Below are 15664 nucleotides of genomic sequence, written 5' to 3'. Positions count from 1 at the left end.
CCACATTCAGATGGTCGGGTCAGAATTTGGCCTCAACACCATAAAAAGTATGGATCCATCCTGCCTTGTATCAATGGTTCGGGCTGGCGGTGGTGGTGTAATGGTGTGGGGGAGATTTTCTTGGCATGCTCTGGGCTCATAAGTACCAATTGAGAATTGTGTCAATGCCACAGCCTATAGCAGGATAACGCTCCATGTCACAATGCGTGAATCATCTCAGACTGGTTTCTTGAACATGACAATGAGTTCACTGTACTCAAATGGCCTCCACAGTCACCAGAGCTCAATCCAATAGAGCGCCTTTGGGATGTGGTGGAACAGAAGATTCACTTCATAGATGTGCAGCAGACAAATCTGCAGCAACTGTGTGATGCGATCATGTCAATATGGAGCAAAATCTCTGAGGAATATTTTCAGTAGCTTGTTGAATCCATGTCATGAAGGATCAAGGCAGTTCTGAAGGCAAAAGGGGTTTGACTTGGTACTAGTAGTGGCAGATGAGTATATATATATATATATATATATATATACACTTACATTTCATTAGTGTTTTTTTATTTATTCAAACAGTAAAGTATGGGACACAAAAAACATAAGTCCAATTCCCATGGCAAGAACTAACAAAATGTGTGTCTTAAATCCAGTACAGGTGACTTCTAAATAAAAGCATATTTATCCAATATTTGTGTACATAAATTTTCACTTCATGCAAAATACACTTTCAGCATTGTATAGCATAAATGTAAAATGTTATATTTATATTAAAATCTTAATTTAAAAATGTAAATAAATATTCATATTGCAGTAGGTAGTAGTAGGTAGTGCAGTAGGTAGTGCTGTCGCCTCACAGCAAGAAGGTCGCTGGTTCACTGGTTCGAACCTCGGCTCAGTTGGTGTTTCTGTGTGGAGTTTGCATGTTCTCCCTGCCTTCGCGTGGGTTTTCTCCGGTTTCCCCCACAGTCCAAAGACATGCGGTACAGGTGAATTGGGTAAGCTAAATTGTCGGTAGTGTATAAGTGTGTGTGTGTATGTTTACCAGAGATGGGTTGCGGCTGGAAGGGCATCCGCTGCGTAAAAACTTCCTGGATAAGTTGGCAGTTCATTCCGCTGTGCCGACCCCGGACTAATAAAGGGACTAAGCCGACAAGAAAATAATTGAATGAATGAATGAACTCTGAAACTGACTCTTTTAGGCTTTGATCCTCTTTGTGCCGTTTTGGTGACTGTCACTTTAAATTCAAATGAGTTTGTGCTCTTTTCAAAAGAGGGCGGAGCTACAGATGTACAAAGGGAGAATGTCAATCAAAGTGTTTCTGCAGACTGTTTTAATCAAGTGTGATTATAAAAAAATATAGTTCATTAATGTTTATCATTAGAAGCTGGTTATATTCACACACTGCTGACACACAACTTGCTTGTGCTTCAGGAAATGATTTCAGCAGTGCTAAAGAGCTTAAGGCGGAGATCAGGAGTGTGTACAGAGAGAGGGATCGTCTGGAGCTCCTGCATAGAAAGCTGCAGACTCTGAGCACAGGAAGTGGACTCGACCTGAGCCGCATGAAGGAGAAACACAAGCACATCAAGCTGGAGCTGCAGAACGGAGAAGCTCAGTATGGTGAGAAACACTCAACATTCACACTCTTTTCAATCCTGACACACGGGGGAGCCGTTGAGCTGCAGATAAGGAGGGTTGCTCTTCTTCTGGGCCTCAGTGTTGGTTTATAAATAGAAAGAGAGATAGGATTTCTCAATTCCTTACAGCAGGGTTGTCCAAACTCGCTCCTGGAGGGCCGGTGTCCTGCAGAGTTTAGCTCCAACTTGCTTCAACACACCTGCCAGGAAGCTTTTAATATCTAGTAGGAGCTTGATTGGCTGGTTCAGGTGTGTTTGATTAGGGTTGAAGTTAAACTCTCCTGGATAGCGGTCCTCTAGGACTGGGTTTGGACACCCCTGCTTTACTGTAACGTTTAAAAGGGATACAGCTGTGGATATGCACATTAGTATTGCATCATTTTTGTGACACTGTACAACAATAAGTGCTGTTTTTACATTATTTTGAGGGTTGGATTTTTGATGTAAGCGTTAATAAGATGTATTTTAATGTGTATTTTAATAAATATGAATAATACTGGTTAAAATGACAGTTTTTACTTTACTGTGAAGGTAAGAGTTGATGTTAATAGAATGCAATTAATGGGTAATTTAATAATTAATATGAATAATAATGGATATAACTACTGTTATTACATTACTGTGGTGGTTGTGTTTTTGGTTTGTAGGGGTAGATGTAAATAAAACACAATTGAATGTGTATTTTAATAAATATTAAGTACAATAATGGATATAATTACTGTTTTTTCATTACTGTTAGAGTTGAGATAAGAGTTGATGTTAATAACATGCAATTAATGGGTAGTTTAATAAATAATGTAAATATTTTAGTTAACTTCTGGCTGCAGCTGTATCCCTTCTATCACCAATCGTACCTCACAGTTGACGTCAGGCTTTCTAAATCGCGTGTTTTCTCTTGATGAATTGTTGCATGAGTGTAATATGAAAGCAGCTCAATTATTTTTGAATATGCTGGATTAAACATAGACGGGTGGATCTCTTAGAAAGCCAGACAATTTCACGACTGTCACAGCAGAATTAAAGGGACAAAATTATAAGGTGCGATACTTTTTTGTAACTTCTGTATTTGAATGAAATAATTATGAATTTAAATTTTAAAGAGTAAGATTTAGTTAATGTGATCAATTTGACAAATTATTTAAATAATTTATATATATATATATATATATATATATATATATATATATATTTTTTTTTTTTTGAATGTATTAATTTTACAAATTAAATTAAATTATTTTTTGCATAAAGTAGCATAATCATATTCCAATTTTCTTTCATATAAACCAGCAAAATATCAAAAAATTAGGTTAATAATTAAGTTATTAGATTTTTCTTTTAAATTTACATAAAACCAGGCTTTATTTTTAATGCAAAATACAAGTTCTGCATTGTAGTAGCAGGAATTAATTAAAAATCTTACATATGTTAAATTTATCTTTTTTTTAAAAAAATCATTTGTTAAAATAGTCAATAATAATTTATTGAATGCAGTGGCGCAGTAGGTAGTCCTGCCGCCTCACAGCAAGAAGGTCGCTGGTTCGAGCCTCGATTGGGTCAGTTGGCGTTTCTGTGTGGAGTTTGCAAGTTCTCCCTGTGTCTGCATGGGTTTCCTCTGGGTGCACCGGTTTCCCCCACAGTCCAAACACATGCGGTACAGGTGAATTGGGTAGGCGAAATTGTCTGTAGTGTATGAGTTTGAATGAGTGCGTGTGTGGATGTTTCCCAGAGATGTGTTATGGTTGGAAGGGCAACCGCTGCGTAAAAACGTGCTGGATAAGTTGGCGGTTCATTCCGCTGTGGCGACCCCAGATTAATAAAAGGACTAAGCCGACAAAAAAAATGAATAAATGAATTTATTCATAAATAATCATTACAATAAATGTACATAAATATTAATAATGTTCATTTATTTCATGCAAAATACAATTTCCGCATTGCATTACATTAATGGAAAATTAATTTAAAAAACATTTATATTAAAATCATAACTGTAAAATATGCATAATTACTCAATGTACATTTTGCATGCAAAATACAATTCAGCATCATTATAAATCAAATTTAAATATTTAAATTTTAACTTTTACATTGAAAATATAAATTAAAGTGTACACATATATATTATTATTATTTATTTTTATTTTCCCCCCTCTGAGGTGCGCCCTGATCTCCGGCTTTCAGACATGCTTTATGTGTTTAATGGCTGGAGAAGGTAAAGATGTCCGCTGGTCTGGTGTAAATGCACTGGTACCACACACTGCTCTTGTTCTGCTATCATCAGAGCAGATGCACATTAAACCCTTCTGTCCTCCTGTGAGGGAGTGTATGTGTGTGTGCGTGTGTGTGGATGGAGATTGCAGGAGGCGCTCCGTCATTTATTCACTTCTCTACACGTCCAACAACAGGCTGACAGCCAACAGGACCCTCGCCAACAGACAGATTACACTCATACGCTTTATTACACACACACATACACGCACACACATGCACATGCATACATGTACACACACACACACACATACACTCACACACAAATGCACTCTATGCATACACACACACACACACACACAAGAATTCACACATATGCACACTCACACATGCACATACACTCAAGCACAAACACCCACATGCACACACACATACTCACACACACTATCACAATCACACATGCGCACACATTAACACCCACATGCATACACGATAATCACTTACACACACACACACACACACACACACACACACACACACACACACAAGCATGCATGCATGCCACACACATGCATACTCCCATGTCCACACATTTGCACATGCATGTGCACACAAACACACACACTATCACAACCACGCATGTGCACACAAGCACACCCACAAACCTACATACACACTCGTACACTTTTACACACGTACACTTTTACACACATAAACACACATGCATTCCACCTCCCCTACAATCACTTGCATGTACACACATAAACACACACGCGTTCCACCCCCCCACTCACAATCACAACACAACCACACACACACACACACACACACACACACACACACACACACACACACACACACACACTGGCGCTGCTGAACAAAGAGCTTGGCTGCTCCGTGTCTTTGTCCCGCTATAGGAGAAGCAGTGAGCTAATGATAGCCTGAGCGCTGATGCGAAATATGCAAAGCGCTGAATATGATCCACAACACAAAAGATCTCTGACATGAACGGCCTCTTATTAGCTCGTCTTCACACCACGCTAATAACACACTGACACACTTATTTGCCACAAAACTGACACTGAACCGCTGTTTTGGCCGAAGACAGGTTTGTGTGCGTAACTCTTCACGACAGGGTTACGGTTTGGTGCCTGTGAAATCAGGAATATATTTACACTTATTAAAGGCTGTTTTTTTTTTAAACATGAGTCTTTGCTCTGGCTTGTACGATGAAAGAGAAAAAAGAAAACAAGGAGTTGTTGTTATGATCTCATCTTTTAAAAGCAGTTAAGAAATGCAGTGGAAGAAGATAAGATCAACTACTGAGTCTAAAATGTGTAGATGGTTTAGAAAATTGTTAAAAGCTAGCAATTGATTTTTTGATTATACATATAATTTATTATTTACAATATATACATACATATTTATATGTATTTAATAAGTAATTTTTTCTTCTCTTTTTACAAAGTTAATTTCATTTTAGTTGAAATATTTATTAAGTTTCAGGACTGTATACTTTTTATGATTGTCATGATTTACAATATTTAAATTTAGGGTTATATTTCAATTCACCTATTTTCATAATGTTTTGTGCGTTTGTCTTTTCTTAATTGCATGTATTATTTGTTTTAGAATTAAAACAACAAGCAAACAAAAAACGTGAAGCAGAAAATTACACAACTATATTTAAAACCAAAACACAAAATATACAAATTTAAATGTCAGTTTAGCAAGATGTATTATATATATATATATATATATATATATATATATATATATATATATATATATATATATTTTTTTTTTTTTAATATCAAATATAATATATTTTTAATATACTTTTACTTATATATTTTAAATTTTAGTTTTATTAATTTAGTACTTTAGACTTGCTGGGAAATATACTTAAAATCATTCACATTAGCATCACGAGGCATGTTACGTTTTAATTTCAAACAAAAATCCCAAAAAAATTTAATTAAAAAAAAAAAAATAATAATAATAATAATAATTGTTCATTCTAGTGTTTGAATGATTCTCTAGCATAATGTCTAAAGTAAACAGGTGATTTTGCTCACATTTTAAGAATATAAGGCTGAACTGTATGAAATGTCATCAGTCTACTGAAATTTCCTAGTATTTCTCTGTTGCAATCGGGATTTCACAATAATTAATCCTGAAAAAGCCAAAGCAAACATTAGCCGATTACTGTGGTATAAATACAGCACTACAGCATACAAAAGAGAAAGATCGACTTAAAATGTCACTTACCTGATTTAAAATAATTTGATCAGCTGTACTTTGAAATTTATGCCGAGTTTTTTATTATATAATCTCTGTCGCCATCTTGTGGCGGAACGGCAACCGTTTATGCTTTACTCAGAATGACAGCCTGATGGTCACCAACGTGCTAAATATCTGACATTATAAATATTTAAAAATAGCCACTATCCTTATAAATAAACTGTGAGTTGTAATCTAAGCCACTACATTCCCACCTGAAAAAAGCCTCAAAAGTACATGATGTTGTCCAACAGCTGCAATATTTGTCAAACTATAGTGAGTTTATTGATCTGCTGTCTCTCTGTGTGGGCGGAGTAATACACAAGAGTGAAGAGGCTGTACGAGTGCGGGGAATATCGCATGGCTATCAGCCAATCAGATTTGAGAATATAGATGTTTATAGTATAATTTTGGTTTCAAATGTCAATTACATTTTTACAATATTATAAATATAACATGTTTTGAAATTGTGTAATGCTTTTTAAATTAATATTTAGTTTCAATCTTTAGTAGTTGCAGGAAAACACATGCAGGATCATTTACATCGAATTTACCCCAAAATCTCATTCATTCATCTTTTTGACTCAGTACAGGCGACCCCTAACATAGAAATCAAAGCTCATTATGTCAAACCACACCTGTTTGTGCACAAGAGGTCAAGTTTAGGCTCACCTGCGGCCACAGAAACAGCATGTTAATGCTGACTTTGTGCATTTCTGTTATATTTTTGCTGAACCTCAGAAATGCAGAAAGAGCTCCATTAATCACAGCCGTCTCCTCTGACTCAATTAAAACGACAGGCTATACCTCTTATGCCTTATTGCACCAGCGTTTCAGGCCCACGCATCTGCATTGAAACAGGTGTAGCGTCTGCTAGTGAGGCTTATTAATGCCGTAAAAGAGGCTTTGTGTTCTTTTACACGTCGAATAATTATCAGCTTTCTCTGTGTAAATGTGTGCCTTTTGGGTTCATTAGCTGATGAGCGTCCTTCAGATGCATTAGCGAATGTCTCTGTTTGCATTCACAGCCGCACTTTATGATAGTTTTATTCACAAGTTGTCAGGAACGTGCTAATTGATGCAGCGATTTCACGTTTTGTCACATCTGAGCACACCGTTATAATCAGGCAAGAAGATCAGCTTCTGGAAGAAAAATGCAGAGACAGAGTCAGAAAGCCTTGTTGTTGGCGACACCTGTGGTCATTTAGTGAACTGCATCTAGTATTTTTTTTTTCTTTTCGTACCCATGTTCAACATTATGAAGCTGCATGCATTTTAGGTGCCACCGAAGGTGCCTTTAAGGGTGCAGAACATTTCGTTGGCATTATGGGGTTTGTTGGGGAGAAAACTTGCAAACATACAGTAAGCTTGCCACGATAGATGGTGTTGACTTTGTTACTGGTTTTAAGATGAAACATCGGGGACGTCACTTATCCACTGTAACGCGGTCCCCACATTTGTTTATTTTAAGTATTTGTTTATTAAACAAATACAAATGTATTTGTATTTGTTTAATAAAAGTATTTGATATTGCGTTTAAACAACAGTTTGACTGCATATTCGTGTATATACAAAAGAAAATCAAACATTGAAAGTCTAAAAACTATTTTGTTAGAGGAACTACTTTATTCCGCCATTCATTCACATCTGTAGCTGACGTCAGAACATGAGAAACCGTTGCTCATTCACCAACGTCACTGTAGAGCTAGTGTTTAAGTGATTCTCTAGCGTAATGTCTAGAGTGAAGACAAAACAGCTGATTTTGCTCTCATTTTAAGATTATATGGCTAAACAGCATGAAATGCCATCAGTCTACATAGATTTCCAAGTATTTCTCTGTTGTAATCAGGATTTCACAAAATTCAACCTCGAAAAACCCAAAGCAAAGCAAACACTAGCAGATTACTATGATATAAATACAGCACTACAACATATAAGAGAGAAAGGTCTAAAGAATTTACTGAAGACCAGAGCATGCACTATAATTAAAATCTGAACATAGCTACAATGCGTCATATTTTATTTATTACGTGAGGAGAAGGAGAGGAGTCGAATTTACAGAAAGAGAATGGCGGACGATTTAGTGTCAAAACGCAATGCAAAAGCGCCTGTTTGGCAGTATTTTGGGCTCAAACCAAATGCAAAAAGAGAACCTGAAAGCGTTAATGAGGCAATCTGCAAACTTTGCCTGACAAAGGTGGCAGCATATGGAGGAGAAGCAACTAATACACGCACCTTCAACAAACCTACTCGATGTTTAACTATGGGTGGGTCGCGGGTAGATAAGATCAATAGCCATAAATTTGCAACGCATACTCTTATTTTAAAAATCACGCGACCATCATCTCACAATGTTTAATAATAAGTAATCTTATTTTGTATTAAAACGAGTGATTTAGCAATCCTAAGCCAATTATAGTCTAAGCTAACTGCAGAGAAACAAAGCAACCATCGTGGCAACTGCAGTGATCACTTTTTCCGAAGTTCAGCTGTTCAGCAGAGTTCAGCACTTGTCATCTTGCCAGTGTGTACTGTGTAGTGTGTATGGCGCCCTTATGCAGCACGTGTTGGCAATTCCTGCAAAACTGAAAGTGAAAGTAAAATACGCATGCAATTATAAGCTATTTAAAAGCAGAAAAAAGAGGAAGACACTGGTATTACCGGTTATTAATACACGGTGATGCCGACATTACCGGTGTTGTCACATGTCGATTAACCGGTGGGGAAATTTCCTTATCGTTCCAACCCCCACATGCAGCACTCCAGAGTAACACTGCTAGCAATCAAAGAGTGGTAAATCTGGCAGGCTAAACGCATTCTGTACTGTACAGGAGACACGGCACGTAGGAAATTGATTGACAATGATGATCTTACGCCAATCAGGACACCAAACACAATGCTGGGTAAAATAAGCATGTCAAATTGCACAAAAAACGTCTCATTGAATTTTACCCCCATTTTAATTGATTGATCGTTATTGTGTAAAGCGCTTTACAAGTAAACTTGAATTGTAAAGACTTGACACGTGTTGTATTTAAACCCAAAGCTCGGCTGGTGACACTGTGATTGTTATTTTTACATTCTCACAGCGTTCTCCAACGGTTAACAGATTGCTGCTTGATTTGCTGTCCAAGAAAAAGTAGAAACATGCAGCACTTCTCTACTATGTGCCACTATGACCATCTGTGCAGATTCACTCCTGTCTGCCGTGTGAAGATGTGTACTCAGTGATTGAATCGGAGTATACGTCTGACCTCAGTTCAGACCGAATCAGGGCTCAAACGCACAGGTTTCTCTCTGATGCTGGATACTGGGGGGTTTGGGATTTGGAGTGGAAATTGGATTAGTTTGAAAATGATACTGTCAGACTCAATGTGCACATGCTTGATTAACACAGACAGACGAGACGAGCCCTATTCAGTGGACACAACCTAACAACATGTAGTGACAGCACAGTGAGACGATGTTTAATGTTGTATATAGGAGTGAATATTACCTTTGTGGGAGAATAGCTACAACAGCTTCCAAGGCAACATGCATCACTTATATATTACTGAAATCAATAGTAATGAATGGCAAAATAATGTAAATAATGAGAAACACAATTTCATGTATGCTAAAATGTAATGTATAGTGATGAGTTAAAAAGTTTTATTTATATAGTGTTAAACGCATAGTGTTAAATGGTTAATAGTATAAAAATATAGTGTAAATGTATAATTTATAATAATAAAATTTTTTTAAATAACTAAATGTACTATATCTCAGTTAGTTGTCATATTTAAGTTGGTAATAAAAATGTTAAGCAAGTTAAATATGTGATTAATCGCGATACATTTTTTTAAAAAGGTGTGATTAGTTCATTTTTTTAATCGATTGACAGCACTAATAAATAAATATATATATATATATATATATTTATATATTCAATAAATTTTTTACAAGGATTCTGGCACAACAACGCGAAGCATACGCTTTAATTGCGTTTAATGAGGAAACACGCTAAACTTGGAGGGCTCATGCTGAAAGGCAGAGTAATGCCCTGGCTTTGATATATATATACATTTATAAATAAATAAATATATATATATATATATATATATATATATATATATATATATATATATTAAGGGTGGAGCCGAACCCGAATACGGTATTCGGAAAGGCACGAATAGTGTGTTTTTACGAATACTTGATTCGAACAAATACTTGAAAAATTGTTTGTATTCGGGAGCAAGAAAAACACTATATCAAAAAGCAGCGTTTCCTCATGAGACCACAGTGCATGCCCGCGTGAGTGAGTGAGTGAGTGAGAGAGAGAGAGAGAGAGAGAGAGAGACACGCTCAGTGCAAAACGCGCCAAAGCCCGAAACTGAAAGCGAGACGTGACTTTTAAGGGACTGTTTCATATGGATTTATTAATCATTCTTACTGTTCAGTGATCGCAAACTGCCGTAGTTTATTAAAGACGCAAACCCCTCACAGCATGACAGCTGCACCTTCAGCAGACCTCCTCATTCCTGCAGCACGAGAGCTTTATGATTGTTTATGCGCGCCAAAAGTGGCGGATCTGTCCGGTAAAATATCTGACTGCGTGTCACCGCATCCCTAAGGACTGTTTGGCGAAATATTTGACTGCATGTCACTGCTAACAAACAACTGAAAGGATATAACTAGAGAAATCTCCACTGTGCCACTGTGCGTATGGCAAGCCGTTTTAGCATTTAAACCTTGTTCAGACTATCCATAAATATATTTAGAGATATCTCTAATTATATGTTGACTTGTCATAATTATAATTCAGATTGGAAATATCTGCAAATATTATATGACTGACTAGTCATATTCCTCCATTGAAAAATATTTGCAGATATCTCTAAATAAACAAACAAACAAACTTTGTGTCTTTTTTTGTGGCTGGCAGATGACAATAGCAGGGCTGTATCTTTTAGTATTATATAGAATACTTTTGTTCTGCCAGATCCCCCAGGCAGGGTTTTATTTAGATTTATTTAGTTAATTTTAGTTTTTGGAATTCTGTGCATTGGAAAGAAGTTCTTTCAGAAGAAGAACAGTTTTTTGAAGTATTATTTGTTTTTATTCTGTCTATTCAGTGTCCTTCAACAAGAACGGTGGTGGTGGGGTTCATAATATTCACTATGGTATTTTATTAGTTGTAGGTTTAACCATGGATGAGATAATGGCTTCTATGTTATTTTCTTTTCAATGACATTTCTTATCACATGTTCAAAAACAACAGCCAATATTGCATGTCTATAATTTATATAATGGGTATAATTAAACAATACTTTCACTATAACGTAAATTAGAAGTGTAATAGAAAAAATATATATTTTGCGCCATTTTGAATTTTACTCGAATACAAATACAAATACTTTTCCCCTCTCAACAAATACAAATACAAATACCGGCTGCTCCGCACATCCCTAATATATATATATATATATATATATATATATATATATATATATATATATATATATATATATATATATATATATATATATATATATAAATATATATATATATATATATATATATATATATATATATATATATATATATATAATTTTTATTTAAATTTTTTTCCCAAATGATGTTTAACATAAAATATTCATGTCTGATAATGTTTTTTCTTCTGGAGAAAGTCTTATTTGTTTTATTTCGGCTAGAATAAAAGCAGTTTTTAATTTTTTAAACACCATTCTAAAGACAAAATTATTAGTCCCTTTAGGCAAATTTTTTTCTCAATAGTCTACAGAACAAACCATCGTTATAGAATAACTTGCCTAATTAACCTAACCTGCCTAGTTAACCTAATTAACCTAGTTAACCCCTTCCCCAGTGCCCCGACGTAATTAACATTGTTAAGTTTTTAAATGTCACTTTAGGCTGCATAGAAGTGTCTTTAAAAAATCCTTAAAAAAATCTTCTCTCCGTTACACAGAAATTGGGGAAAAAATAATATACATACACACACGCACGCACACACACACACACACACACACAAACACACACACACACACACACACACACACACACACACACACACACACACACACACACACACACACACACACACACACACACACACACACACACACACTTATATATATGTATGTATGTATGTATAACACAACTACTAGTATTTATATTTATTCACTTAATCACATGCAAAGTATTGGAGAAAATAGAGAATGCAGGATGGAAAAGTCTTAATTGTTATTGAGATGTGACCTGCACATGTTTTTGTGATTTTCACCCAGGAGAACAGCACTGTCTGGACTGGACATGAATATGTATGACATGTCTACACTCTCCCTGATGTACATTATTATAGTTTTTCTCTTCTCTCCTCAACAGAGCGCAGTTTGAAGGAAAACACTGTGAAGTACATTGAGCTTCTGGAGGACAAACTTCACAGGTAATGGACATTTCTCATCTCTCTTTCACACACACACACACACACACACACACACACACAAACAGCTCCTCGTCTCGGCTCTCGGGTCATTTTTCCTTATTATTTCAGCAGTTCAGACTGTCTGGTCTTATCTCAGCTCTGTCTCTTGATGTTTCAGTGTATTAAATCATTCAGGTCTGTTTCTGATGAGTTTAAAGCTCCAAATGAAGGAGAAATGAGACGGAAATAATGTGGTTCAGGAAACTCCCTTTGCAAAGTGGGTTTGTTTTCTGCTCTTGAATCATTTTTAGAGCACTTGCAGCTTATTCTGGACGAGCACATTTAGTTTTGGAACTGATGGAAATAAGGGCATGATAATAATAATAATAATTATAATAATAATAGTAATATATTTATATGTGGTCCAGTGGCTCAGTGGTTAGCGATGTTGCCTCACAACAAGAAGTTTGAGTCCCAGCTGGGTCAGTTGGCATTTCTGTGTGGAGTTTGCATGTTATCCCCATGTTGACGTGGGTTTCTTCCGGGTGCTCGGGTTTCCCTCACAGTCCAAACACATGCTCTATAGGGGAATTGAATTATGTAAATTGGCTGCACTGTATGAGTGTGTGTGTATGGGTGTTTCCCTGTATTGGGTTGCATTCACTGGTAAAACATATAGTTGGTGGTTCATTCCACTGTGGTGACCCCTGATAAATAAAGAACTCGAAGAAACATAAATGAATTAATATATGTTTAATATTATTTATTTTATATAATAATAATATATGGCAGCAATAACATAATGGTTTTTGCTTTTGGCTTAGTTTTGTTTTTGTAAATAGATTTATTGCACTTCTTTGTATTTAATTTTTGGAAAAATATCTGGATTTATTGGAATTATTAATACTAGTTTTAATATCTGGGGAAAATAATGCATGTATTTGTTAATGTAATTATTGTTTATTGTTTATTATTATTATTATTATTATTAATAATAATAATAATAATAATAATTATTATTATTATTATAACGATGATAAAACTATTATTATTTCTATTGTTTCAAATAAATCCAGATACTCTTAATATATGCTGCCATATTATGTTTGTAAATGAAAATAACAATTAGTTATTGTAACAAGATAAATAGATTTGAATTTAATGGATTTCATTTTTTTATTCAAATATATAATGCCTCTTGGATTTTGCAGACAACTGATTTTGTGACAATTTTTATTAATATTATTATTATTTAAAATAAAGGCTGATATTTTAATAAAATAAATGAACTATAATAAAATATTAATTATAATAAAGTTATTGTATTTAGTAACTGTAGTTATTGTAACAAGATAAATAGATTAGAATTGATTGGATTTAATGTTGTTTTAATTATATAATATAATATAATGTATAGGATTTTAATGGGACACACATTTTACACATTTGTGGCCTAGACTGACAGATTTTGTTATAACTTATAATAATAATAATAATAATAATAATAATAATGAGAAGATTATTATTATTACTACTACTATTATTATTATTTCTATTACTGTTATTATTATATTTAATATTATTATTATTATTATTATTATTAATATTACAATTATTTGAAATAAATTATATTTAATATATACTGCAATATTATGTCAATAAATAAATGTATTGTGTTTAATAACTGTCGTTATTGTAACAAGATAGATTTTAATTTATCATACACAATTTGTTTTTTAACATATTTGTGGCCTAAAATGACAGATTTTGTGCCTCCTTTTATTTAATAATATAATATAATATAATATATCATAGTATAATATAATATAATATAATATAATATAATATAATATAATATAATATAATTCATTCATTCGCTACCCCCTGTGCCACTGTGTCGCTTTTAAAAACATAATAATAATAGTTATAATATTAATAATAGTATTAATAATAAACTACAACTTTTCTTGAAACCTTTGGCATTATTTGCTTCAATTCTTGTGTTTTGCTGTGAAAATTCACAAAAATCTTGTACAATTAATTTTAAGAACCATAAGATTAGCAAAATCCTGGAGGGACTGTTGGATATAACATAATTTTGCACGTTGTCTGACAGACTTATAGTCTATCAATATCTTAATAAATCAATATCATTAATATCAGTATTTAATTTGACACAGTAAACAGTTTGTGTCATCATCAATTAAAATCAAGTATAAAACACGGGACCTGAAGCTAAACCACTGTTTTAATTAAAGTGAAAACGGCAACACTCCTGCCATTATCTTCGACCTTGTGTTATTGACTGCGAGACCAGAAGCTATAAATTTCATGCATAATAATGCAAACGAAAGGTTAAACAGGTGCCAGACTCTCCCCTTCACTCTTTAAAAAAAGAAAGAAAGAAAAGAAAGAAAGAGGGAAATCCAGCTGCAGACCTCCACAAAAACCATCTTGTTTTGTTTAGCATCTCCCTTCACTGAAATCCGACACAAATTGGGTATAATTGAATGAGTTATTAGTTGATGTACTCGAGCATAGAAATGTAGCATTCATTACATTTCAATAAAACACTATGGGCAGCCATCTGGAGGGAAGCATGGCATATGGTTTAGCGTCCGCTCTTTGCAATAGCACATGCTCTGATGCCAGCCAGAAATGCAGTCTGTTGCCAAGCTGATTACTGTATACGAGCTGAAGACCAGGAATATCTCTGCTTTTTTTATATATTTCAGCCGCTTTGTGATTGTTCTTGTTACTCACCATGGAAACCTGCCCGGCGATGGCTCTGAAAAGCAGGCAGGCATTAGCCGGCGGTCAGATTTCTTTTGTTCACCGCGCTGAAATAAATGGAGCTCTCAAACTCCCTCGCTTCAGTTCTCCACCAATGGTACAAATGGGAATATTAGAGGCGTAGCTCTGCCAAAATAATGAAAATATCCCTTTTTTTGCTCATTTTTGTGGGGATGTTTTGCTGAATGTTGATGTAGTGGAAATATATGAGGAGATAGTCAATTATATGCACTTTTGTGAATCTTTTTGTTAGTGCTGTTGAAGAGAAATTTTTTAACAAATTAGAATTTTAATTTCTACTAACTATGCTATCTTTGCCATGAT

The 15664-nt window shown here is 34.6% G+C and overlaps 2 protein-coding genes across 4 annotated transcripts in view; one reads left to right on the top strand and one right to left on the bottom strand.

Moving 5' to 3' along the window:
• LOC100331556 (signal induced proliferation associated 1 like 2) overlaps positions 1 to 15664 on the bottom strand; it is an 823625-nt gene that overhangs the window by 393983 nt on the left and 413978 nt on the right. The gene's annotated exons all lie outside the window — the stretch shown is intronic.
• disc1 (DISC1 scaffold protein) overlaps positions 1 to 15664 on the top strand; it is a 90294-nt gene that overhangs the window by 40328 nt on the left and 34302 nt on the right. For all 3 annotated transcript variants that reach the window (XM_073919488.1, NM_001142263.1, XM_068212829.2), the window contains 2 exon segments: positions 1427 to 1615; positions 12508 to 12568. In XM_073919488.1, coding sequence (XP_073775589.1) covers positions 1427 to 1615; positions 12508 to 12568 — 250 coding nt within the window.

This window comes from Danio rerio, chromosome 13, assembly GCF_049306965.1.
Source record: "Danio rerio strain Tuebingen ecotype United States chromosome 13, GRCz12tu, whole genome shotgun sequence".
NCBI lineage: Eukaryota > Metazoa > Chordata > Actinopteri > Cypriniformes > Danionidae > Danio > Danio rerio.
This window is presented reverse-complemented; position numbering and strand designations above follow the sequence as displayed.